Genomic DNA, 24,875 nt, shown 5'->3' with positions numbered 1-24,875 from the left:
GTACAGCACAGGAAACAGTCCCTTCGGCCCTCCAAGCCTGTGCCGCTCCTTGGTCCAACTAGACCAATCGTTTGTATCCCTCCATTCCCAGGCTGCTCATGTGACTATCCAGGTAAGTCTTAAACGATGTCAGCATGTCTGCCTCCACCACCCTACTTGGCAGCGCATTCCAGACCCCCACCACCCTCTGTGTAAAAAACATCCCTCTAATATCTGAGTTATACTTCGCCCCTCTCACCTTGAGCTCGTGATCGTCACTTCTGATCTGGGAAAAAGCTTCCCATCGTTCACCCTATCTATCCCCTTCATAATCTTGTACACCTCTATTAGATCTCCCCTCATTCTCCGTCTTTCCAGGGAGAACAACCCCAGTTTACCCAATCTCTCCTCATAGCTAAGACCCTCCATACCAGGCAACATCCTGGTAAACCTTCTCTGCACTCACTCTAACGCCTCCACATCCTTCTGGTAGTGTGGCGACCAGAACTGGACGCAGTACTCCTAATATGGCCTAACCAGCATTCCATACAGCTGCATCATCAGACTCCAGCTTTTATACAGAGGGTATAATTTAAAATAAAGTAATATTCGTGAGATTTTGTTTTGAATACAACTTTTGTGCCAACATTTGCTGATGAGAAAATGTAAAATTCTCCGCTCATTCTTCTTCTCCTTGCCTGAAGGCATTGATTATTGCAATGATACTATTCCGCATGCATAACAGTAACTTCCCCATCTTGTCCATGTGGCCATTCTCCATCTCTGCATGGACTCTTCAATTTAACAGAGCATTACTACCTGCTCTAATTCCTGCTCATGCTTACTCTTGAAACCTCTAATTAATAAACTATTCATCTGTGATTGGTGGCAGTGCATTAAAAGCATCAAACTTACTAGTATAGGAGCAGCCATTTGGAAAATCAGATATTTTCACCCAAACTCCAGTCTAATCCTAATTTGGTTGAGCTGTTCCAGTGCAACTACAACACTGGCATCTCCTCGCAATATGGAAAATTGCCCAGCTATGTCCTGCACACCAAGAAGTAGAACATATCCAATCCGGCCAATTACCGCCCCATCGGTCTACTCTTGAACATCAGTAAATTGATAGAAGCGGTCATCAACAGTGCTATCAAGCAGCACATACTCAGCTATATCGTGCTCACAGACATTCATTGGGTTCCGCCATGGTCACTCAGCTCCTGACTTTATTACAGCCTTAGTTTAAACATGGACAGAAGAGCTGAACTCCAGATGTGAGGTGAGAATGACAGCCCTTGACATCAAGGCAGCATTTGACTAAGTATGGCATCAAGGAGCCCTGGAAAAAACTGGAGTCATTGGGAATCGGGGAAAACCTTCCGCTGTTTGGAGTCATACCTGGCACAAAGGAAGATGGTTGGAGATCAATGATCTCAGTTCCAGGACATCACTGCAGAAGTTCCTCGGGGTAGTGACCTAGGCCCAATATCTTCAGCTGTATCATCAATGACCTTCCGTCCATCACAAGGTCTGAAGTGAGAAAGTTCACTAATGATTGCACAATATTCGGTATCATTCGCGATTCTTCAGATACTGAAGCAGTTAATGTCCAAATGCAGCAAGACAGGCTTGGGCTGACAAAGGCAAGGAATATTCATGCCACACAAGTGCCAGGCAATGACCATCTCCAACAAGAGAGGATCTAACCATCGTCCTTTGCCATTCAATGGCATGCCATCACTGACCCTCCCTCTATCAACATCCTGGAGGTCACCATTGACCAGAAACGGAACTGGACTAGCCATATAAACACTGACTACCAGAGCATGTCAAAGACTAGGAATCCTGCGGTGAGTAACTCACCTCCTGACACCTCCCAAAACCTGTCCACCATCAACAAGGCACAAGTCAGGAGTGTAATGAAATACTCTCCACTTGCCTGGATGAGTGCAGCTCCATCAACACTCGAAGCTCTACATCGTCCGGCACAAAGCATCCGGCTTGATTGCTACCCCGAGGACAAACATTCAATCCCTCGCACTGATGAACAGTGGCCCCCATGTATACAACCTGCAAGATGCACTGCAGGAACTCACCAAGGTTTCTTGGGCAGCACCTTTCAAACCCACGATCACAACCATCTAGAAGGGCAAGAGCAACACCACCTGGAGGTTCCCCTTCAAGTCACACACGATCCTGATTTGAAAACATATTACCTTCCTTCGGTGCTGCTGAAACTCCTTCCCTAACAGCACTGTAGGAGTACCTACATGTCAGGGACTGCACAGCAGTTCAAGAAAGCAGCTGACTACTTTCTCAAGGGAAACTTAGGATGGGCAACAAATGCTGGCCTCGGGAGTGATGCCCACATCCCATGAATTCATTTTTAAAAACTCCCTCTAAGAACTATTTTGCTACCTTTTCAATTCCATTTGTGGTTGTTTTACATTTGGGCCCACATAATTCTCAATGAAAACAGTACACGATGATTAATTTAATCATAATCTTGAAGACCTTGTGAGATAACCTCTTAATCATCTCGATTGTGTTCAAAATAACTTGAATGTCTGAAGCTCTTCTTCATAATTGTAATAGTTGTAAATCTATAATGCTCCATTACTTTTATATTTCTCCTGTAAGGAGTGCCTAAAATTATATGTAATCCTCTAACCACAGTTTATTACGTTCTTCTAATTTCATTGTTGCCTCCTAGAACCATTAAAGTCTCTAGCACAGGTACAAGTTATTTGGCCTTTTGCATTTGTGCCTTTGTCTGCTTTCTGCTAGAGCAATCAGTAATTATTTGCTTTGCCCCACATGCTCTTGTAGCCCTGCATCTTACTTGCAAGATTAATCCACATTAATAGTTGCAATGGTCTCTGTCTCAATCACTCCGTGTAGCAAAACATCAAAGTTTACAAAAGAATATTGGGGAGTAGGAATTGGTTAAAAGCAAGATGAAAAATTAAGAAAAAAAAGTTAGTTAAGCGAAAGGAGAATGGAATGCTCGGACTTGATAGGATACATCCAAGGATCCTGAGGGAAATGGGGAAGCCCAGGAAATTGTGTCCGGAGGGAATGAAAATTGGTGTGATATCCGTCTTACCCAAGTTGTAAAAGGAGATGGAGCTAAATTGTGTAATTATGTGTGAGTTAGTTTATTGTATGTGACGTGGAAAGTATTGGAACATTTAATTAAAGATGAAACTACTAAATAGTTCAATAAAGTCTGTTAAAGGCTCTAGATATCGGTGTTCCATGGGATTTTGTTCTGGTAATGCTTCTGATCATTGTATATCTATGATTTGGATGTTGTGGTGGAGAGACTTGTGTCGAAATTTGGAGGCGATACTAAAATAGGAGCCATAGCAAATAATTCTTGAGATTTAAAGTAAGCTACAATGTTATACTAATAAGATGATAGGATGGGCAAAGAACTAGCCGAAGGACTTCAAAGTCTACATTTTTGTGTAATAGGTAATCATTACACTGGGAATGAGGAAAAGTAACAGGATTTAGTGGTTCAGGTTTACAAGACAACAAAAGCAAAATCTCAATTGTATAAGACCATAAATACTACATTTATGGAAAGAAATATAGAAGAAAAATGTTAAGATGTAATGGTGAATCAATGTAAAATATTAGTAAGACCACTGGAGTACTGTGCAGTTTTCACTTGCACAATATGGGAAGAATATTGAGGGAACAAACTAAATTGGGCGTTCCTGATATGAAGAAATACCAATGCAAAGAATGATTGAAAAATTGGGGTTGTTTTAATTAGAACAGTAAAGATTAAGGTTTTATTTGATAGAGGCATTCAAAATACTGAAAGGGTGTTAAAAGAATGGTTATCTAGACCAGGTGAGCATAAATATTGATTGTGAAAGACTTGGGACATAAAGCTGAAGAGAATTAATGTAGAGCGAATTGTGAAATGAATTGTTAGCGTTAGTGATTGGAACAGAAACTTGTGTGTTAACATTTTTAGAATGGGCGGACATCTAGAACTATCTTGATGCTGGCTGGGAGATGTCAAAATTACAAGATAAACTATAGACTGAATAGAGCGTTGTGTTCATGTTGTTCTATTTTGTATTGTCAGAAAACATTTTTTATTTTTCATTTTATTCTTAAGGTGAGGATGAGGATGAATTTGAGTTGTTCATGCTGCCACTAACTACAACATTTGAAACCCTGACACAGCTCTTCAATAGCAATTTCAAGCAAGATGAGGCCAAGGTATGTTTGTCTTCATTGTTTATTAGGCAAAATAAAATGTAATCCGAGTTGCCATATGCACTTCCATTCACCATTTTAGAATAGTCCAAATGTTGCTGTAATTTAAAAATTACATTGTTGTATGAACCACTTGGACAATAAAATGTCATGTGTGAATGTCAAACTCTCAGATCTCCAGAGATAACGAGAGTTTTGTTAATGTGTCAGCTATGAATAAACTTTTCCAAGATATCCAATGCACTGCTATGTGTGTGCTGGCAGTCTTAAATTGTAAGTATGTACATTACTTTTTAATTTTGATATTGGGCTGACTTGATACCCTTTAAGATTGTGCATCCTCATGTAGATACAATCGCCCAGTGGAAATTGATCCACGGCCTAGGCTCCTCTATGATTATCTGATACACACTATTCAGTATGACGAGTGGAGCGGTGACCATTTTTACTTTTGCCTCTGAAGTAGGATGTCTCAACTTGACAGATTGATAACTCCCCTTGACTGAGGTGAGCAGGATTTAATAGACATTCAGAAAAGCTCAGAACTTCCAACTTTTAGACAGGAGACCAATACTCAACTATTTGTGCTGCTGCAACACAGAACAATATTAGTGTTGGTTAATTTCCCTGATGGAGCTCAAATTGGATGACTCCATTGTTCATTGTTGATGCCTTGTACAATATTAAGATGGTCATCAGAACAAGGCTGCCTGATTCTCATGCATCTCCAAACAACTGGTGACAGAGCAAAGTGAACAGAAGCCTGCATATTGATGAAGAGCTTAAACATGGAATGGATTTAGGAATGTGAAGTGGAGAGAAAATAAGGATTGTAGTAAATACTGTGGCTAGTTAGTGACATTATTGTGGCCTTTTAAGTAAAATATTTACTTTGAGGATAGTAATCAACAGCGCAAAATCAAGCAGTGGAGTAGGTTAATTTAGCAGTGGAGAAACATGGAGAGACAAAGTTGAAACATGTTGCCGTGCAGTGGCACTGATCATCAAGAGATTAGTTTGATTGGCAGATTTCATGTTGTCTCTTTGTCAATTTTTTTGTCTTGTCCAAATATATGCAGATTAGGTTGATTGGCCATACTAAATTGCCCCTTAGTGTCGGGGGAGGACCAGCAAGGGTAAATACGTGGGGTTACACAGATAGGGCCTGGGTGGGATAGTGGTCGGTGCAGACTCAGTGGGCTGAATGGGCCCCTTCTGCGATGTAGGGATTCTCTGATTCTATTTTCATTTATGTACATTCATTTGAGAATACCCCAAGGAACATGTCCAAATGCGGAGGCAGGCTTGTGTGCAGGCACCGAGTTGAATGCTTGTAAAGTGGCATCAGATACATATTCCTGCTTACTTTGGGGTTGGCACCAAGCAGGAGATCCCCGATCAACTGTTGGGAAAGCCACTAGGATATGCAATCAGGTAATTGCTATTTAATTTAACCTTGCGTTCTCGCTTTAACAGCCAAGTCACAGGCTCAAAAGCTCTCTACATCTTGCCTCTCAGTGAAACTGACGGGCTGAGAAGCCTTCAAACAGGAAAACTGAAGAAGTGCAGCCATATCTAGGTGAGAACTTCTGAGAGTGTGCTCTTGAGGTTCAACTCATAATTTTCAACTTCTTGTACTCTCATCTTGATCTGCAATTCCCTACTGCCAACCTTCACCATGACATGGGTGCAGTTCCACATCATGAACCTTCACCATGACATGGGTGCAGTTTATATATCTTCACCTTACACTATGATTCTTTTACTCAGCCGTACATGGCATTAGTATCCGGCTTCCAGATTTCCTGGACAATCAGAGAGCGTAGGTGGGTTCTTTGAACCTCTTGGAGCATTGTTTCCAAATTTGAGAGACCGCACTCTTACTGCTCATTTCCTCAGGCATTTCCATCAACACCTGCTTAGTCAGAGTGGCTCATCTTTCCTCCCACTCTTGGCAAAAATCATCTTACTTCAGTTACTCATAACCCACAGCAAGGCCCCCACAGCAGACCCAGGTTTCCTTTCCATTCCTGTAGCTGCTGAAGACACAGGAAGCAATGTGCAGTTTGGCCATCCTGACTCTGCCGGGGTTCCCTTAACTCGAAATCCTTCCTTTGACAGATTCAGCACGCCATCCCACCCATGCTCTTGGATTGACCAGGAAATACAGAAGCCGGATACTAATGCCATGGCTGAGTTAAAGATCCAAAGTCAACTCCAGCGACACTACTGGCCTCCATGTGGGTCTGCCTTATTAAGCTTTCTCCCAATAATTGAAGCTATTTTAGTGTACATTGGAAAATCAACAAACAAACTGTAACATAAGGAAACTTGATTATTAGTATGTTCAGGAGAGCTGTTAATGATACCATGACAGATTGTCCAACATTTAGTACTTAAAGAGAGGTTGAGGACAGAAGGAATTAATATCTTCAAGTAAAAAGGAGTAGGAAAAGGACAACAAAGGACAAGTATATAATAAGTTTAAGAGAGACAAAGGAGTGATGGAAAAATTATGTGTTAAGAGAAAAGACAACAAAATAGACCAGAGAAATGAAAAAAATTGTTGTTAAGATAGAAGAGCATCTTGGGACAGTTCCAAGGTGGTTTCCTGGAACTGCTAAATGTTTTCCCATTAATGGAGGCATTATTCTATATCGCTGGGATAAAATTCATTGCCATTTCTATTGTCACTCCTGTAGTTGGTCAGGGCTATCGACACCCCTCTGCATAATCTTGTCAGATAGCTTTGCCGCGACTCATGGCCCCCTTTGTTCACTCCTTGGATGGTCTGGTGGGGTTGTATATTCCGATGTCTAGTTTGCAGCCATTTTGCTTGAATGTAACCTTTTAAAATAATACTATCCTTAAAATGTCCGCTGTTCCACTTGAAATTGGCCATGTCTGTGTATCCTATGGAGTTCATCCAAATGATGGATTTGCTGCATCTTACAGCGGGACCAGATCAGGTGCTTCCGAGTATATGAGAGAAGTCGGGGTGAAAATTGCAGAGGCAATAACCATAACCTTCCAATCCTCCTTTGAAACAGGGGTGGTGCCAGAGGACTGCACAATTGTAAATGTTGTAAGGAAGGGTGAACGGAAAAGCCTCACAACTATAGAGCAGTTAGTTCAATCTCATTGTTGGGAAAGCTTTTAGAAACAATAATCAAGGGGAAAGTTGACAGTCACTTGGGCAAGTATGGATTAATTAAGGAAACCAACATGGAATTGCTAAGAGCATATAATGTTTAAGTAAGTTATTTTATGAGGTAACAGAGGGTTAATGAGGGTAATGCAGTTAATATGGTCTGCTTGGACTTTCAGGAGTTGTTTGATGAGGTGCCAAGTAATGGACTTATCAGCAAACTGAAGCCCAGGGAATAAATGGGACAGGGGCAACATGAATCTGAAGTTTGCTGAGTGGTGGTAAACAAAGAATAGTGGTGCATATTTATTTTTCAAACTGGAGAAAGGTTTATAGTGAGGTTCCCCTCAGGTTGGTATTAGGATCACTTTTTTTTTATATAGATCCAGACAATTTTAAAGTTTGCAAATAACAAACTTTGAAGTGTTGTGAACTGTGAGGAGGATAATGACAGATTTCAAGAGGACTTGAACAAGAAGGTGGAACCAGTGGGCATCTGGCAGATTAAATTTAATATAGAGAAGTATGAAGTGATGCATTTTTCTAGGATGAATGAGGAGATGCAATATAAACTATAGCATGCAATTCTAAATGGGTGTAGGAACAAACAGACCCTGAGAATCGTGTGCACAAATTATTGAAGGTGGCAGGGCAAGTCGTAAACGTGGTTAAAAAGGCATACAGGATTCTGGCTTTTTTAAATAGAGACATTCAGTGCAAAAACTACTGGTTCAGCCTCAACTGACCTATTATGTCCATTTCTGGGCACAGATCTTCGGAAATAAGTGAAGGCATTGGACAAGGCATGGAAAAGATTTACAAAAATGGTTCCATCGATGAGGAACTTCAGTTATGTAGACTGATTGCCACTCACCAAGTGGCAAGCACTCACAAGTTTGCGTGTTAATTGCATCTAGAAATTCAGCAAGAAACAGCTAGTCAAACACCTGACTAGCTGTTTCATTTAGCCAAGCCAGACTTTCTCTATCCAGCCTTTTAGATAAAACATGCCTGTGTTACAGTGCCGAACAAACTGAAAGGCCAATGTCAGCATCCTTACAACTAAGTGTAATAAGATTATTTAACATAAAATTATGAGCTAATTTGTATATAAATTAATTTGCCTTGCTTACCCCTGGTCCTGTGTATCATTATTAGATGCTGGCTGTATTAATAATGGAGAGGAAATGTAAAGCAGAAAAATATAAAACCTTGCAATATCCTTTAGATCATGAATATTTTTTATTTAAAGATAAATGCATTCTGTTACCCATGCCTTGACTTTGAAATAGTTTCAAAGGCTGTTTTTGTTAGTACATTTGTCGCATATGTTAATAACATGAACATGATTATTTTGGAAGATGAACTGACAGAACAGTTGTAACGGAAATCAGACAATAAATAATGCTAAAAAATATATCTGAAGACCTTTGGGGGTATGTATGAATGGTTATTGAAGTAAATAATTCAAATCCTGGGTAACACAGGTTAAAAATTATGACATTAGGACTAAGAAGGAAAGTCAGGTGGAGCATCTCATCAAAGCAGTAATAAAATATTGAATAAATTACCAAGGAACTTTATTGAAATGGACAGTGTAAATATATTCAAAAGACAATTAAATGTGTTTGCGAAATGAGAGATTACTGGCAAATTATGAAAGAGGCTCAAATTTGTTGGACATGTTGGCCTTATTGTTTTCTGAATCATTCTTGCTTTAAATGGACTTGCAGGAGTTTTTGTTAGAACCTGTGACCTTTGAACTTCAATTGAGGCTGAGATAAATAAGCTCCCATAAAAGCAGAAGTTGGAAATCTGAAATAAAAACAGAAAACACTGGATAAACTCAGCAGGCCTGGCAACATCTGTAGAGAGAAACACAGTTAATGTTTTGAGTCCAAATGACCCTTCTGCCAGTTATGTAGAAAGGTAATTTGGACTTGAAACAGATATTTTGCATGTAGATGACCTTCTACGAGTTTGGACATTTGGACTTGAAATGTTAACTCTGTTTCTCTCCACAGACGCTGCCAGACCAACTGAGTTTATCCAGCATGTTCTGTTTTTGTTACAAATGAGCTCCCCTCTGGTTTGTTTGATTGTAGGGGTGGGTGTGGGTGGAGAGTCGAATGCTGATTTATAATCATTCTTCATAATATAAATTTAAAGTAACGCTCACAGTGGCTAAATCTCCAACACAGGGAGGATGCAAGTAATATCTACTTGCCAGTAACACAGTGGATGTGATGTTGCAATTTGCATTTAAAAATAGACTCTTAATGTTGTTTTGTGAAAATTTCCATGTTCAAATACTGTTGCATTTCAGCTTACAAATGGGGATTGTGTAAAATATGATTCATCATTCATTTCTATACTACTTTAGCATCACTGTGTCATATCCATATAGAGTCATAGAGGTTTACAACAAGGAAACAGGCCCTTCGGCCCAATTTGTCCATGCTGCCCCTTTTTAAAATCCCTAAACTAGTCCCAATTGCCCACGTTTGGCCCGTATTCTTCTATACCCATCTTACCCTTGTAACTAAATGCTTTTTAAAAGACAAAATTATACCCGCCTCTACTACTACCTCTGACACTCACCACCCTCTGTGTGAAAAATTGCCCCCCTGGACACTTTTGTGTATCTCCCCTCTCACCTTAAACCTATGTCCTCTAGTTTTAGACTCCCCTGCCTTTGGGAAAAGCTGTTGACTATCTAGCTGATCTATGCCCCTCATTATTTTATAGACCTCTATAAGATCACCCCTCAGCCTCCTACGCTCCAGAGAAAAAAGTCCCAGTCTATCCAGCCTTTCCTTATAACTCAAACCATCAAGTCCCGATAGCATCCTAGTAAATCTTTTCTGCACTCTTTCTAGTTTAATAGTATCCTTTCTATAACAGGGTGACCAGAACTGTACACTGTATTCCAAGTGTGGCCTTACCAATGTCTTGTACAACTTCAACAAGACATCCCAACTTCTGTATTCAATGTTCTGACCAATGAAATCAAGCACGCCTAATGCCTTCTTCACCACACTGTCCACCTGTGACTCCACTTTCAAGGAGCGATGAATCTGTTTAGACAAACATTTCCATGATTCTATGAAAAAGTTTGTATTGGTTTTCATTGTAGAAGACAGAAAAATATTCCGGGAGTAATACAGAGCTAGGTACCTCATAAAAATGAAGAACTGAAGGAAATTAACATTAATAAAGAAATAGTCTTCGAGAAATGAATGAGACTGAAGGCAACAAATTCCCTGGGCCTGATGGCCTAGATGCTAAGGTATAAAATCTGGCTATAGAGCTAGTGGATGCATTGGTTTTAATCTTACAGCATTTCCCATGGATTAGAATGCACTGAACATAACTGAATTATTGAGAGAAAGGGAAAACAGAACTATCAGCCAGTTAGCCTGACATCAACACTGAGAACATTTTGATAATCTGTCACGAGATATGAGGTAACAAGGCATTTAGAAAATTATTATATGATGGAGGAGAGTCGACATCAATTCATGAAAGGAAATTTGTATTTAACAACTCTATTAGAATTTTTTTCAGGTTATAACTAAAAGGATAAATGAGGCGGAGCCAGTAAATGTAGCATATTTGGAGTTTCAAATGGGATGGGGGCAACATGTTAGTATGGATTGAGGATTAGTTAAATGGATTTTGGTCAGAAGAGCAGAATATTTTTTTAAATGGTGGGAGACTCAGAATGTTGGTACTAGAGGTCCTTGTACACAAATCACGGATGTTAACATGTAGGTGCAGCAGTTAATAAAGAAAATAGTGTAATAACCTTCATTACAAAGGGATATAACAGTAATAAAATCTTACAGAACATATATAGGGTTTTTGAGAGACCACACTTGAATATTGTGCACAATTTTGTTCTCCTTACCTGAGAAAGCCTTAGAGGGAATGCAGTGACGTTTCACTAGGTTGATTGCTGGGATAAGAGGGTAGTGGTCGAAGGGTCTTTTTCCGGCTGGAGGTCTGTGACCAGTGGTGTTCCGCAGGGCTCTGTACTGGGACCTCTGCTATTTGTGATATATATATAAATGATTTGGAAGAAGGTGTAACTGGTGTTATCAGCAAGTTTGCGGATGACCCAAAGATGGCTGGACTTGCGGATAGCGATGAGCATTGTCAGGTAATACAGCAGGATATAGATAGGCTGGAAAATTGGGCGGAGAGGTGGCAGATGGAGTTTAATCCAGATAAATGCGAAGTGATGCATTTTGGAAGAAATAATGTAGGAAGGAGTTATACAATAAATGACAGAGCCATCAAGAGTACACAGAGGGACCTAGGTGTGCAAGTCCACAAATCTTTGAAGGTGGCAACACAGGTGGAGAAGGTGGTGAAGAAGGCATAAGGTATGCTTGCCTTTATAGGACGGGGTATAGAGTATAAAAGCTGGAGTTTGATGATGCAGCTGTATAGAACGCTGGTTAGGCCACATTTGGAGTACTGCGTCCAGTTCTGGTCGCCGCACTACCAGAAGGACGTGGAGGCGTTAGAGAGAGTGCAGAGAAGGTTTACCAGGATGTTGCCTGGTATGGAGGGTCTTAGCTATGAGGAGAGATTGGGTAAACTGGGGTTGTTCTCCCTGGAAAGACGGAGAATGAGGGGAGATCTAATAGAGGTGTACAAGATTATGAAGGGGATAGATAGGGTGAACAGTGGGAAGCTTTTTCCCAGATCAGAAGTGACGATCAAGAGGAGAAATTGGATTGAAAAGGCCTATATTTCCTAGAGTTTAGAAAAATGCGAAGTGAGCTTATTGAAACATCTAAAACTCTTGAGGGCCTTGATAGAGTAAATGCTAGGAGCATGTTTCCCCTGATTGAGGAATTTAGAACACAGGTCCAAAGTCTCAGAATAAAGGGTTGACCATTTAGAAGTGGATTCTGAAATGTCTTTACTTGAAAGATTGTGGACCTTCTCTACCGTAAAGAGTTGTGATGCTTGGTCATTGAGTATATTCTGGTATTTTGAATAATAATGGAATCAAAGGATTGGGAATAAGGTGGGCAGTGGAATTGAGGAAGAAGGTCATCCATGGTTTTAATGAATGGCGGAGCAGGCCACAGTGCCAAATAGCTGTTCCTTTTTCTAATGTTTTTATTTGTTTGTGAATAAGAAATTAAAGGACAAAGAATAGTTGCAACATCATTTCTTTTGGCAATCCACTGTCACAAGTATGGACATGATGAAGCTAAACCATATGCTAAACTTCAGCAATTCTTTTCAGTAGATCTTGTATTCAACATTTTGTCCTCTTACCATAAGATTAGTCAAACATTATGCATTCTTATTTAAAGGCTTTCCACATACTGTAGTACAGATAACTTGCTTCTGCAAGGTGACTGTCCCACTCAGGTCTGGCTGATTGTCAAATTTGCAGCAAAAATCCAATCTGAATATGGTGCGATTTCTAGTTCTTTTAAATAGATGTCTGCAAAACTCAGTGTGAGGCAAGCTTGCATGTAATATTTGTTAGTTTGGTTGGGTGAGAGGATTGTGATGAATGAATGTTGGTCTGATCCCTTATGACCTTATTAAGTAAGAAAGCAAATTACATCTGCTTCAGGAGAAAATAATATTACGTTGTCCTTGGATTTAAGCATGGGTCGCAACACAAATGTTTCACTGCGAAGCCGTGTGCTCCATATTTTGTTTGAGGAAGGTCACTGCATAGATTGGAGACAAATAAGAGCAACAGTAAAGGAGAAAAGCAATTCATAGAGTTAAACCATGGACTAGAAACTCTGGCCTCCCTGCAGCAGCTTTCTCGCAGTGGAAGATGGCACGCCATTGGCCAGCGTGGAATCTTTTAGTCTTGCTGCTCTCAAAAGGATCACATTGACTCCACTCTACACTGCTGGGAAACTCGCGGCAGGGAGCACCGTTGGCAGGACCAGAAGATCCTGCAGGCATGAACAGCCAGAAAGTTCCAGCCTATATCCCCATAACTTTCAGAATCACCATTGCTGAAATCTGTTCTTTCATTGTTGTTGGGTCAAATGCTGGAACTCTCTTCCTGACAATACGTTGGGTGTATCTGCACCACATGAACTTCAGTGGTTCAAGACCATCATCTTCTCGAGCAATTAGCGATGGGAAATAAATGCGGACTTAGTCAGTGATGCCCGGTTTCCATGAACAAATTAAAAAATAAACAGAGTTCTGGATTATTACTATTCTCGAGCAAGATCTACAACCAAAGGATATAGCATGCTAAGGAGTATAGGTAACATAGTAGTATAGGAACAGGGGTAGGCTGTAGGAACCCATTCCTCCCATTAGAAATAGATTTGCAAGAGCACTCATTCAAGCTCCTGTTATGCCAAAGCAAGGGAAGCACCTGTGCATCATTACAGTCTTATAATTTCAGCCTTTAATTTCCGATTGGGGGAATTCTCAAAAGCTTAATCCTGTCTGATTCACCTGGATGCTTGCCTCTACCATTCAGTATCACAACAACACCATTCTGTTTCTATAAGAGCAAGGTATTGAGATGCCGGAAATCTGAATTGAAAGCAGAAAATGTTGGAAACACTCAGCAGATCTGGCAGCATTTGAGGAAGAAGAATAGGGGGGCTATGGTGGAACAGTGATTAGCACTGCTGCCTCACAATCCCAGGGACCCAGGTTCAATTCCGGCCTCAGGTGATTGTGTGGAGTTTGCACATTCTCCCCTTGTCTGCATGGGTTTCCTCCGGGTGCTCCGGTTTCCTCCCACAGTCCAAAGATGTGCTGGTTAGGTTGGTTGGCCATGATAAATTGCCCCTTAGTGTCCGGGGGATTAGGAGGGTAAATATATTGGGTTACAGGGATGGGACATGGTTGGCATTGTTGTCGGAGCAGGCTCGATGGGCCAAATGGCCTCCTTCTGCACTCTAGATTCTATAAACAAAGTTGACATTTGAGTGAGCCTTTGTCAGAAATGGGTGTGCTTAGTTAATTTAACAGTTGTTAGACTAGAAACATCACCAACAACTGGCGGCCAAAGACAAAACTGTGGTAATTTGGCCATTTTAAAAGGTGATCCTTTGCAGGCCACATGATCAGGCCAGACCCAATGGAGCGATGCATGGGAAGCATGCATGGGAAGCATGCATGGGAAGCATGCCAGTCGGGAGCACATCGTGGGAAGGAGAGAACTTCAGATGAAGCCAAGGTGCAGAAGAGAGTAGACCTGTTCATACTTTTTATCAGAATTTTATCTTGAATATATTATGTTAATTTATATATTATGTTAATTTAGTAAACCCTTTATTGTTTGAGACATCCAGTCACCTCCAAATTACTACAAGGAAAAAGTACATCAGTCGTCAGGAGATGTGCTGCTCCCTTGGGCTGCTTAGTTAGAGGAGGAGGAAAGTGATCATCGAAGCTAAGAAGAAACAGATACAGACACCCTTAAGCTGCCTTTAATCAGGAAAATAGAGCCATTTGACCCAGAGGTTGAGAGCTGGGGGCAACATATCGAAAGGCAATGTTAATTCTAGGGGATTTTCACAGTAACTTCATTGCAGTGTTAATGTAGGCCTATTTGTGACTAACAAATAAACTTAATTCTTTGTGGCTAATGAGATCACTGCTGAGGAAAACAAAAGGTGATACTACTGTCAGTCATAACTAGCTACAGTGTAGAGCAAAATCGACTTAATGCGAGGTCGGTCCATTCAAAAGTCTGATGGCAGCAGGGAAGAAGCTGTTCTTGAGTCGGTAGGTACGTGTCCTCAGACTTTTTCCCAACGGAAGAAGCAACCAGCATAATTAAGGACCCGCATGTCTGGGGTGTGTGGGGGTCCTTAATTATGCTGGCTGCTTTTCTGAGACGTGTGAAATGTAGACAGAGTCAATGGATGGGAGGCTGGTTTGTGTGATGGACAGGACTTCATTCAAACCCTTTGTAGTTTCTTGTGGTCTTGAGCAGAGCAGGAGCCATACCAAGCTGTGATACAACCAGAAAGAATGCTTTCTATGATGCATCTGTAAAAGTTGGTGAGAGTCGTAGCGGACATACCAAATTTCCTTAGTCTTCTGAGAAAGTAGAGGCGTTGGTGGGCTTTCGTAACTATAGTGTCAGCATGGGGCGACCAGGACAGGTTGTTGGTGATCTGGACACCTAAGAACTTGAAGCTCTCGACCATTTCTACTTCATCCCCATTGAATTGAATTGGAAGTTCAGGATGTGCTGGCCTTGGAAAGGGTCCAGAGGAGGTTCACAAGAATGATCCCTGGAACGAAGAGCTTGTCATATGAGGAACAGTTGAGGGCTCTGGGTCTGTCCTCTTTGGAGTTTAGAAGGATGAGGGCGGATCTTATTGAAACTTACAGGATACTGTGAGGCCTGGATAGACTGGATGTGGAGAGGATGATTCCACTCGTAGGAAAAACAAGAACAAGAGGCCACAACATCGGGCTAAAGGGACGATCTTTTAAAACAGAGATGAGGAGGAATTTCTTCAGCCAGAGAGTGGTGAACCTGTGGAACTCTTTGTCGCAGAAGGCCAAGTCATTAAGTGTCTTTAAGACTGAGATAGGTTCTTGATCAATAAGGGGATCAAGGATTATGGGGAAAAGGCAGGAAAATTGGTTTGAGAAAAATATCAGCCATGATTGAATGGCAGAGCATACTCAATGGGCCGAGTGGCCTAATTCTGTTCCTATGTCTTGTGGTCTTATGGCCTTATGGTGTAGACAGGGACATGTTCTCTACTGTGCTTCCTGAAGTCGATGACTATTTCCTTCGTTTTGTTGACATTGAGGGAGAGATTATTGTCGTCGCACCAGTTCACCAGATTCTCTATCTCCTTCCTGTCGTCTTGTTATTGCTTGAGATCTGATCCACAACGGCGGTGTCATCAGAAAATTTTAAAAATGGAGTTGGAGGGGAATTTAGCCACACAGTCATTGGTGTATAAGGAGTATAGTAGGGGGCTGAGAACGCAGCCTTGTGGGGCATCGGTGTTGCAGATGATCATGGAGGAGGTGTTAGAAACATCGTAGAAACCCTACAGTGCAGAAGGAGGCCATTCAGCCCATTGAGTCTGCACCGACAACAATCCCACCCTGGCCCTATCCCCGAAACTCCACATATTTATCCTGCTAATCCCCCTAACCTACACATCCCGGACACTAAGGGGCAATTTAGCATGGCCAATCAACCTAACCTGCACATCTTTGGACTGTGGGAGGAAGCCGGAGCACTCGGAGGAAACCCACGCAGACACGGGGAGAACGTGCAAACTCCACACGGACAGTGACCCAAGCTGGGAATCGAACCCAGGTCCCTGGAGCTGTGAGACAGCAGTGCTAACCACTTGCCACCATGCCGCCCCCAAGAGCGCGAACGCAGACCCCCACTACCACATATTCTGCAGTCGAGTTGGGCATTTGAGGACATTGCAGGCATCAGCACACCCGGAGTGCGGTGGGATAGCCTCATCCTGGGAGATCAACCTGCCTGATCATTGACTCTCCCCTGCCAGGTAAGTATATGTTGTTGCCTCTCCTTACTGATTGTGGTCCGTGGGCTGGGAAGTTCAGAATCCAGTCGCAGAGGGAGGAGGTGAGCCTCAGACTACAGCATTTGTAGGTGAGTATTGTAGGATTAATGGTGTTGAAGGCTGAGCTGTCGTCAATAAATAGGAGTCTCAGATTGGTGTCTTTGTTATTTAGGTGTTCCAGGATTGAGTGCAGGGCCAAGGGGATGGTGTCTGCTGTGGACCATTGCAGCGGTAGGCGAACTGTGGTGGATCCAGGCAATTGGGGAGGCTGGAATTGATTTGTGCCATGACTAACCTTTTGAAGCACTTCACAATGATGGATGTCAGAGCCACCGGACGATAGCCATTAAGGCACACTGCTTGGCTTTTCTCTGGTATAGGGATGATGGTCGTCTTCTTGACGCAGATGGGGGCCTCAGATTGTTGTAAAGAGAGGTTGAACATGTCTGCAAATACCCCATCCAGCTGGTCTGCGCAGGATCTGAGTGCTCCTCCCGGTACCCCATCCGGGCCAGTTGCTTTCCATGGGTTTGTCTTCGAGAAGGCTGTGATCTGACATTGGTGACCTCAGATAGAGGTTCATCCGAGGCTTCTAGGGTGGAGGGCGTGCTCTTGCTGACCTCTTGCTCAAAACGTGCCTAGAATGCATTGAGCTCATCAGGGAGGGATGTGTTGGTGCCAGCGATGCGTTGGAGTCCAGTTGCATAATATACCTTGGAATGTTTGGTCTGGTCCCTAAAACTCTAAACATGGAGTTCAACATTGGAGTCGCAGCCACTGTCATAAGTGAACAAGCATTCAGATACCTCCAGTAAGGTCAGCAACTCTTGAGGTTGAGTCAGTCAGAAGCCATTTTATCAACCTATACGGAAAGATGCTGAAAACAGCTTGTTTTCAAGTTGCAGTAATGATATCTTTAGAAACCAGACAGCAGTTACCTGTTCTAGTGATTGAGGGTCACAGACCTTGTCTCATGGGTCAAGACTGACTGAAACTGGACTGGTTGGAGATATTGAATTTCGGGGTGGAGGATTTCAAGAGCTCTGTGTAAATACTCAGAAGTTTTCCAGAAGGAACTGAGCAGAATAAAAGGGGTCAAAGCCAAAATTTACTTGAACTCCAAGGCTACACCAATTTTTTTCTGAGCCCGCCCAATGTTTTATGCACTTGATTATAAAGTGAAAGTGAAGTTAAAAAGATTATAAGACTTGGGTGTCATAAAATAAAGCCAGATCATATTGTGAGAATCTGTAGAGACTATAAGTTAACTGAGAACCGAGGAACCCAGATAAATTGATATCCCATTCGGGGAATAGAGGCAAAATTAGCAGAGGATCTTGGGTACACCAAGTTAGATCTTAGGCATGAATTCCCGCAGCTGAAGCTGGATGAAGACTCCCAAAGGTTGCTAGCCATTAACACCCACAAAGGGTCAGTACACTCGCCTGCCATTTGGGTTCTCATGGGCTGGTGCCATTTTCCAGTGTACTATGGAAAGCTTGTTGCAGGGAACCCCCAAAGTGGTGATGTACTTGGACAATGCCCGAATTAGTGGAGCATCTCCTGAGGAACAAGAGAGAAACCTAGAAGAGATCCTAAAAATATTTAAAGAAGTGGGCATTTGCTAAAAATTAGTGAAATGCACTTTGATTTGATTTATTATTGTCACATGTCTTAACATACAGTGAAAAGTATTGTTTCTTGCGCACTGTACAGACAAAACATACCGTTCATAGAGAAGGAAACGAGAGAGTGCAGAATGTAGTGTTACAGTCATAGCTAGGGTGTAGAGAAAGATCAACTTAATGCAAGGTAAGTCTATTCAAAAGTCTGACAGCAGCAGGGAAGAAGCTGTCCTTGAGTCGGTTGGTACGTGACCTCAGACTTTTGTATCTTTTTCCCGAAGGAAGAAGGTGGAAGAGAGAATGTCCGGGATGCATGGGGTCCTTATGCTGGCTGCTTTGCCGAGGCAGCGAGAAGTGTAGACAGAGTCAATGGATGGGAGGCTGGTTTGCGTGATGGACTGGGCTACATTCATGACCGTTTGTAGTTTATTGCGGTCTTGGGCAGAGCAGGAGCCATACCAAGCTGTGATACAACCAGAAAGAATGCTTTCTATGGTGCATTTGTAAAAGTTGGTGAGAGTCATAGCTGACATGCCAAATTTCCTGGTCTTCTGAGAAAGTAGAGGTGTCGGCATTGGGGTACCAGGACAGGTTGTTGGTGATCTGGACACCTAATAACTTGAAGCTCTCGACCCTTTCTACTTCATCCCCGTTGATGTAGACAGGGGCATGTTCTCCTTTACACTTCCTGAAGTCGATGACAATCTCCTTCATTTTGTTGACATTGAGGGAGAGATTATTGTTGCTGAACCAGTTCACCAGATTCTCTATCTCATTCCTGTACTCTGTCTCATCATTGTTTGAGATCCAACGCACTATGGTGGTGTCGTCAGCAAACTTGAAAATCGAATTGGAGAGGAATTTGGCCACATAGTCATAGGTGTATAAGGAGTATAGTAGGGGGCTGAGAACACAGCCTTGTGGGGCACCGGTGTTGAGGATGATCGTGGAGGAAGTGTTGTTGCCTATCCTTACCGATTGCTTTCTGTGAGTTAGGAAGTTCAGGATCCAATCACCTTCCAGACGGATGAGGTTACGTACTTTGGCTTCAAGGTAGATGACAAGGTTTGCATCCCCTAGACGACAAGGTGAAAGCTATCAAAGAAGTACCACAGCATAAGGATGTGTCGGATTTAAAATCGTTCCTTGGGATGGTAAATTATTATGGGAGATTCTACAGAATGTGTCCATGATTCTGGCCCCAGCTTCTGAAGAAGTATCAATGATGGAAATGGGAGAGGCACAAACAGAGGCATTTGCTAAAGTAAAGCAAGCCTTACAGTCCTCAGCACTACTTGTACATTTTGATCCAACCAAACCGTTGGTAGTTTCCTGTGATGCATCACCATATTGAGTGGGGGCATGTCAAATGGAATAGAGAAGCTAATTTCATTCAGGTCAAAAACCTTATCTGATGCTGAAAAGAAATATTCTCAAATTGACAAGGAGATTCTTGCTGTAATCTATGTGGTGAAGAAGTTTCATCAATATACACATGAAAGGCACTTAACCATTGTATCACTTCACAAGCATCTGTTAGGATTATTCCGAGAGGATAGGCCTGTGCCACCTATTACTTCTGCGAGGATATAGTAATGGGCTTTGTTGAGACCAGGGACGCAAATATTGAATGCAGATGCACTCAGCTGCCTCCCTCTGCCACAGATTGTACCATTACCACCTGAGCCACAAAAAATAATGTTGGTGTTGCACCAGCTAGAGACATTGCCAGTCTCAGCTGCCCATATAAAGTCCTGGATCGAGAGGGATCCATTGCTCTCCAAAATTGTGAGGATAGGGGGGGCACGGTGGCTCAGTCCACACCAGGGACCCGGGTTCGATTCCTGGCTTGGGTTACTGTCTGTGTGGAGTTTGTACATTCTCCCCGTGTCTACGTGGGTTTCCTCTGGGTCCTCCAGTTTTGTCTCACAGTCTGAAAGACATGCTGGTTAGGTGGATTGACACGAACAGGCACCGGAGTGTGGCGACTAGGGGAATTTCACAGTAACTTCATTGCAGTGTTAATATAAGCCTACTTGTGACTAATAAATATACTTTACTTTAGTATTGCAAGGTTTGCAATATGACAGTTCAGAGAAGATCAGACCCTACCTCCAGTGTAGGACAGAGATAACGTGAGGATAGCGTGTTATTGTGGGGGGTGCTTGTGTTATAGTGCCATCCCACACTATATTGCCATATAGTTTTTACTACAGGAGCAGGCTTTTACTACAGGAGCTGCATGATGCACACCCTGGGCAAAGTAGGATGAAGGCACTGGCCTGAAGCTATGTTTGAGGGCCTGCCATCAACAAATAAATCGAAAAAATGATTAGCCAATTTCTCGATTGGCAAATCCAGTCATTGCCGCCAACAGCAAATATGCGTCCTGTGGAGTGGCAGAGCCGGCCATGGCTATGTTTGCACTTGGACTTTGCTGGACCGTTCATGGGACACATGTTCTTCACCCTGGTTGATGCACATTCAAAATGGCTAGATGTCCGTCTAATGAAGTTTACAACGGCTGCAGCCACCATCGACAGGTTGCGGCAGATTTTTGCCATTCATGGCATCCCTGAGGTCTTAGCGTCAAACAATAGCACTGCATTTACAGCTGAGGTGTTCCACAAATTTGTCAAGTCAAATGGGATATGCCACATTCGTTCAGCCCCATATCACACAGCCTCAAATGATTTGACAGAGTGAGCCACATAAACATTTAAAGCTTCTGTGAAAAAGCAAGCTCACCGGCCACTGACTTTACATTAGAACATAAGAACTCTAAGCAGGAGTAGGCCATTTGACCCCTTGAGCCTGCTCCGCCATTCAATAAGATCATGGCTGATCTTTTCGTGGACTCAGCTCAATTTACCCGTTCGCTCACCATAATCCTTAATTCCTTTACTGTTCAAAAATCTATCTTTGCCTTAAAAACATTCAACGAGGTTGCCTCAACTGCTTCACTGGGCAGTGAATTCCACTAATTTACATTTGGCATGTTTCTTGTTATCGTATAATACTACACCAAACGAAACCAACTGGGTTGCGCCAGCTGAATTGCTAATGGGCAACACCTTGGATTTGGTATTTCCAGATTTGCCAGGGAGGGTGGAGACTCGGCAAGAAGTGAAACTCATTTGGAGTCCGGGAGTAGAAGAGACTGGACCTGTGCATACGTTCTTTCAGACTCTTTTCTTGTATGTATTATATTAGTTTAATAAAAGCTTTGTTGTTGGAGTCACATCGAGTCACCTCCAGTTACTACAGAAACAAACACAAAAAGATACACAAACAAAAGAAAATGGGAGCAGATGTTATGAGTATTCAGTTTCCATTGTTTCCAGTAGCTCAGCACTTCATTGATCAACATTTTTCACATAACCTATTATGGCTTCTCTGGTTGCATATTTAGAGTTAATGTAGGATTGTATGCTAAACTGGACAAATGGCTGCAGGTAAAGTAGTCTTGATGTAATACTACAATTCCATCAAGCCAATTTGATGGCATTTAACTCTGTATCCTGCTTAAATCAGCATTGCCACAACTCAGTCCCCCAGTCAGTTCTCCAATTAATGTGAATATGTTACTCAAATGGCAAAACCTTTGATATCCCAAACAGCTCAAGTTGCATTGTTATGCTTGTATACCAGGCTCAAGCTATTGGGGTTCCCTGCTGAATTAGGGGGAAAATATTTAGAGGTTTCTTTAGTCAAAAAATATATTTTTGTTCATGAATAGAATTGGCTCTGGAAGCTTTCAGAAGACACTAGCAATCGATACTCTGCCTTTTAGCGCAGAAAAAACCCTCTTTTTCCAAGGAGGAAGGGGAGAGGATATCACAACCAGACTCAAAAGATGAATGCATAAAGGACAGCAAGTGATCACCTTGGTAGCCGTTGTACCCACACCACAGCCCTGCATTGATGTTCTGCCACAGTACTTGGGCGGCACGGTAGCACAGTGGTTAGCACTGCTGCTTCACAGCTCCAGGGTCCCGGGTTCGATTCCCGGCTCGGGTCACTGTCTGTGTGGAGTTTGCACATTCTCCTCGTGTCTGCGTGGGTTTCCTCCGGGTGCTCCGGTTTCCTCCCACAGTCCAAAGATGTGCGGGTTAGGTTGATTGGCCAGGTTGGAAATTGTCCCTTAGAGTCCTCGGATGCGTAGGTTGGAGGGATTAGCGGGTAAAATATGCGGGGGTAGGGCCTGGGTGGGATTGTGGTCGGTGCAGACTCGATGGGCCGAATGGCCTCCTTCTGCACTGTAGGGTTTCTATGTTCTATTTCTATGTTCTACTGTCAAATCTGTCGGCAGAGACCCCATTCAGTTGTTTTCAGATGAACGAGGCTTGTCTGGTCAGATGGTTGTTGAGAGGGGCACAGGGCCAGTCAGGTGAGTTTCTGATTTTCCTACCTGAGGCCCAGGTGGGAAGAGAAGGAGGCTGCTGCCAGGGATCTAAGAAATTGGCCCCAGCCAGTAAGTGAAAAGAGAGAAGACTTTTGGAAGACCCGATCTGTTCCTACATTTCCTAGCTCATAATCGCCATTTAGAAGTAAATATTTTCTGTTTGGAATTCAATACCCTATGGAGTGTACTTGTTCAATGCTCCATTCAGCTTCACATTAGTGAATTCAACAAAGTGTGTCTCAAGAGTGAGTGGATGAGGAAAGATCTTAGCTCATCTTTTCATCCTCTTTTTGCTTGTTATTAAGCCTCCATGTATACTACTCGTTATGTCTTCACCCTTGTTATCTGGTGCACCTCAACATTTGTCGATTTTGGTAGGTATTTGGGTTGCCTTTGAATAAAGCCTCATATATTATGAAGGTAGAAAAGGTTGCACACCTTTTGCAGTCCGCATCTGAATGTTTGCTCCAAAATGTGAGGATAGCTTGAGGTTAAGGTAGGCAACTCTCACCCGCTTTCGTCTGTAGATGACTGTCTTATTCAGACTTAATGGTTTCTTAAATAAAATCACAAGTATTAAAAGAGAAAATTCTTGAGGCATTTGAGTCAACCTTAATGCATGATAACTATCTTAATTCAGCTCCATCTAAAGTAGTACCGTGTAGGCATCAGTTTCTGAGATCAATCGCAACATAATGATAGTTGCAGAATTAAGTGAGTAACCCGAGAACAGTGTATTTTGCATTCATGCAGCTGCCACATATGTAGGCCACAAAGCAAACTTGCTCCTTCCTCTCTCTCTCTCTCTACTAACTACAGCTTCTATCCTAAATGTTCATCAAAAAACGCCCTGCAGGAAGATGGAGTTAGATGCTCTTTATTGCAGTTCATGTCTCTTGCCACATTTATCAGTAAAATTGGATTACCGGTTGGCAGCTGCAGGTAGACAAGGTTCTGCAGTGATTAAATATTCAGACTGGCTGCATTCACGGTGACAGACCTCTTCTTATTCCACTGTAAGCACCATCTGTTTGAAAGTGCTCTCTGCTCAGGAAATTTTGTATGAAAAGAATTATAGGTGAATTCACATTCTTTTTAAAAAAGTGAGAATGTAAAGGATGAAACCATAAATGTTAGCTGTCAGCCATGTTGCCGATATTACCATCAATACATTAGCATGCATTACACAAATTCTTTGTTATCCAGCAAAAAAAAGTTATAAGATGTCCAGCAATTACACTGCCCCATTCATCAATTAATAGAAGAAATTGGTGGTTAAAATGTAAAATAAATCTGTATTATTACTGACTTCTCATTTTTCTCCGTCCCTGAGAGGCAGGGTGCAATGTGGGGAGGTGTGGTGAAATGATATGATCTGGTTCAGACCATGTAGTTCTTGCCTGTGTCTTTAACCTCTTTTTACAGTTCTGAGGTGGGGAAAGATCTGGAATCTTTGTGCTAGGTTTCTGTGTTAACACTGCTCGATTGTCCTGGCAGCAGTAATCATAAGCCCAGTTTTTTTGTCATCTGCCCCTAGAATGAAGACTTCAGACTTGGAACTTTAAGCTCCTGAACTCTGCATATGAACACTTTGAATCCCATCCGCAACAGGAATGATATAAATTAGTTATTCTTTCACCAGCTACAGGCTCTGTTGCCTCTGTTGCAAATTGACTGGCTTTGCTGCTGCCATTTCTGCTGGGGAAACTGGTCGTTCCACTTCCAGTGGAAGTTTATTCCTACTGTTTTTGCTGGTATTGACTGGTCCAAATTGCTTCTGCTGGGAATGACTGGTCCAAATTGCTTCTCCCTTGCAGGTTAAAAATCTGCCTAATTCATCTTTGAATATGTTCAATGACCCAGCCTTCACTGCCCTTTCAAGAAGAGAATTCCAAAGACTAATAATCCTCTGAGAGAAGAAATTTCTCCTCATCTCCGCCTTA

The 24,875-nt window shown here is 42.3% G+C and overlaps 1 protein-coding gene and 1 non-coding gene across 2 annotated transcripts in view; one reads left to right on the top strand and one right to left on the bottom strand.

Annotated features, from left to right (window-relative positions):
* The window catches only part of LOC144505369 (ran-binding protein 17-like), a 1,005,849-nt gene that overhangs the window by 650,240 nt on the left and 330,734 nt on the right, over positions 1–24,875 (top strand). Inside the window, exon 20 of the mRNA XM_078231487.1 lies at positions 4,121–4,224. Within this exon, the coding sequence (XP_078087613.1) occupies positions 4,121–4,224 (104 nt within the window). The remainder of the gene's footprint in view (positions 1–4,120; positions 4,225–24,875) is intronic.
* LOC144505682 (U1 spliceosomal RNA) lies at positions 16,735–16,892 on the bottom strand. The gene has a single exon (XR_013499837.1). It is a non-coding gene; the product is annotated as a U1 spliceosomal RNA (small nuclear RNA).

Source organism: Mustelus asterias, chromosome 16 (genome assembly GCF_964213995.1).
Source record: "Mustelus asterias chromosome 16, sMusAst1.hap1.1, whole genome shotgun sequence".
NCBI classification, from domain to species: domain Eukaryota; kingdom Metazoa; phylum Chordata; class Chondrichthyes; order Carcharhiniformes; family Triakidae; genus Mustelus; species Mustelus asterias.
The sequence above is the reverse complement of the archived record's forward strand: the minus strand, read 5'-3'. Positions and strand labels throughout refer to the sequence as shown.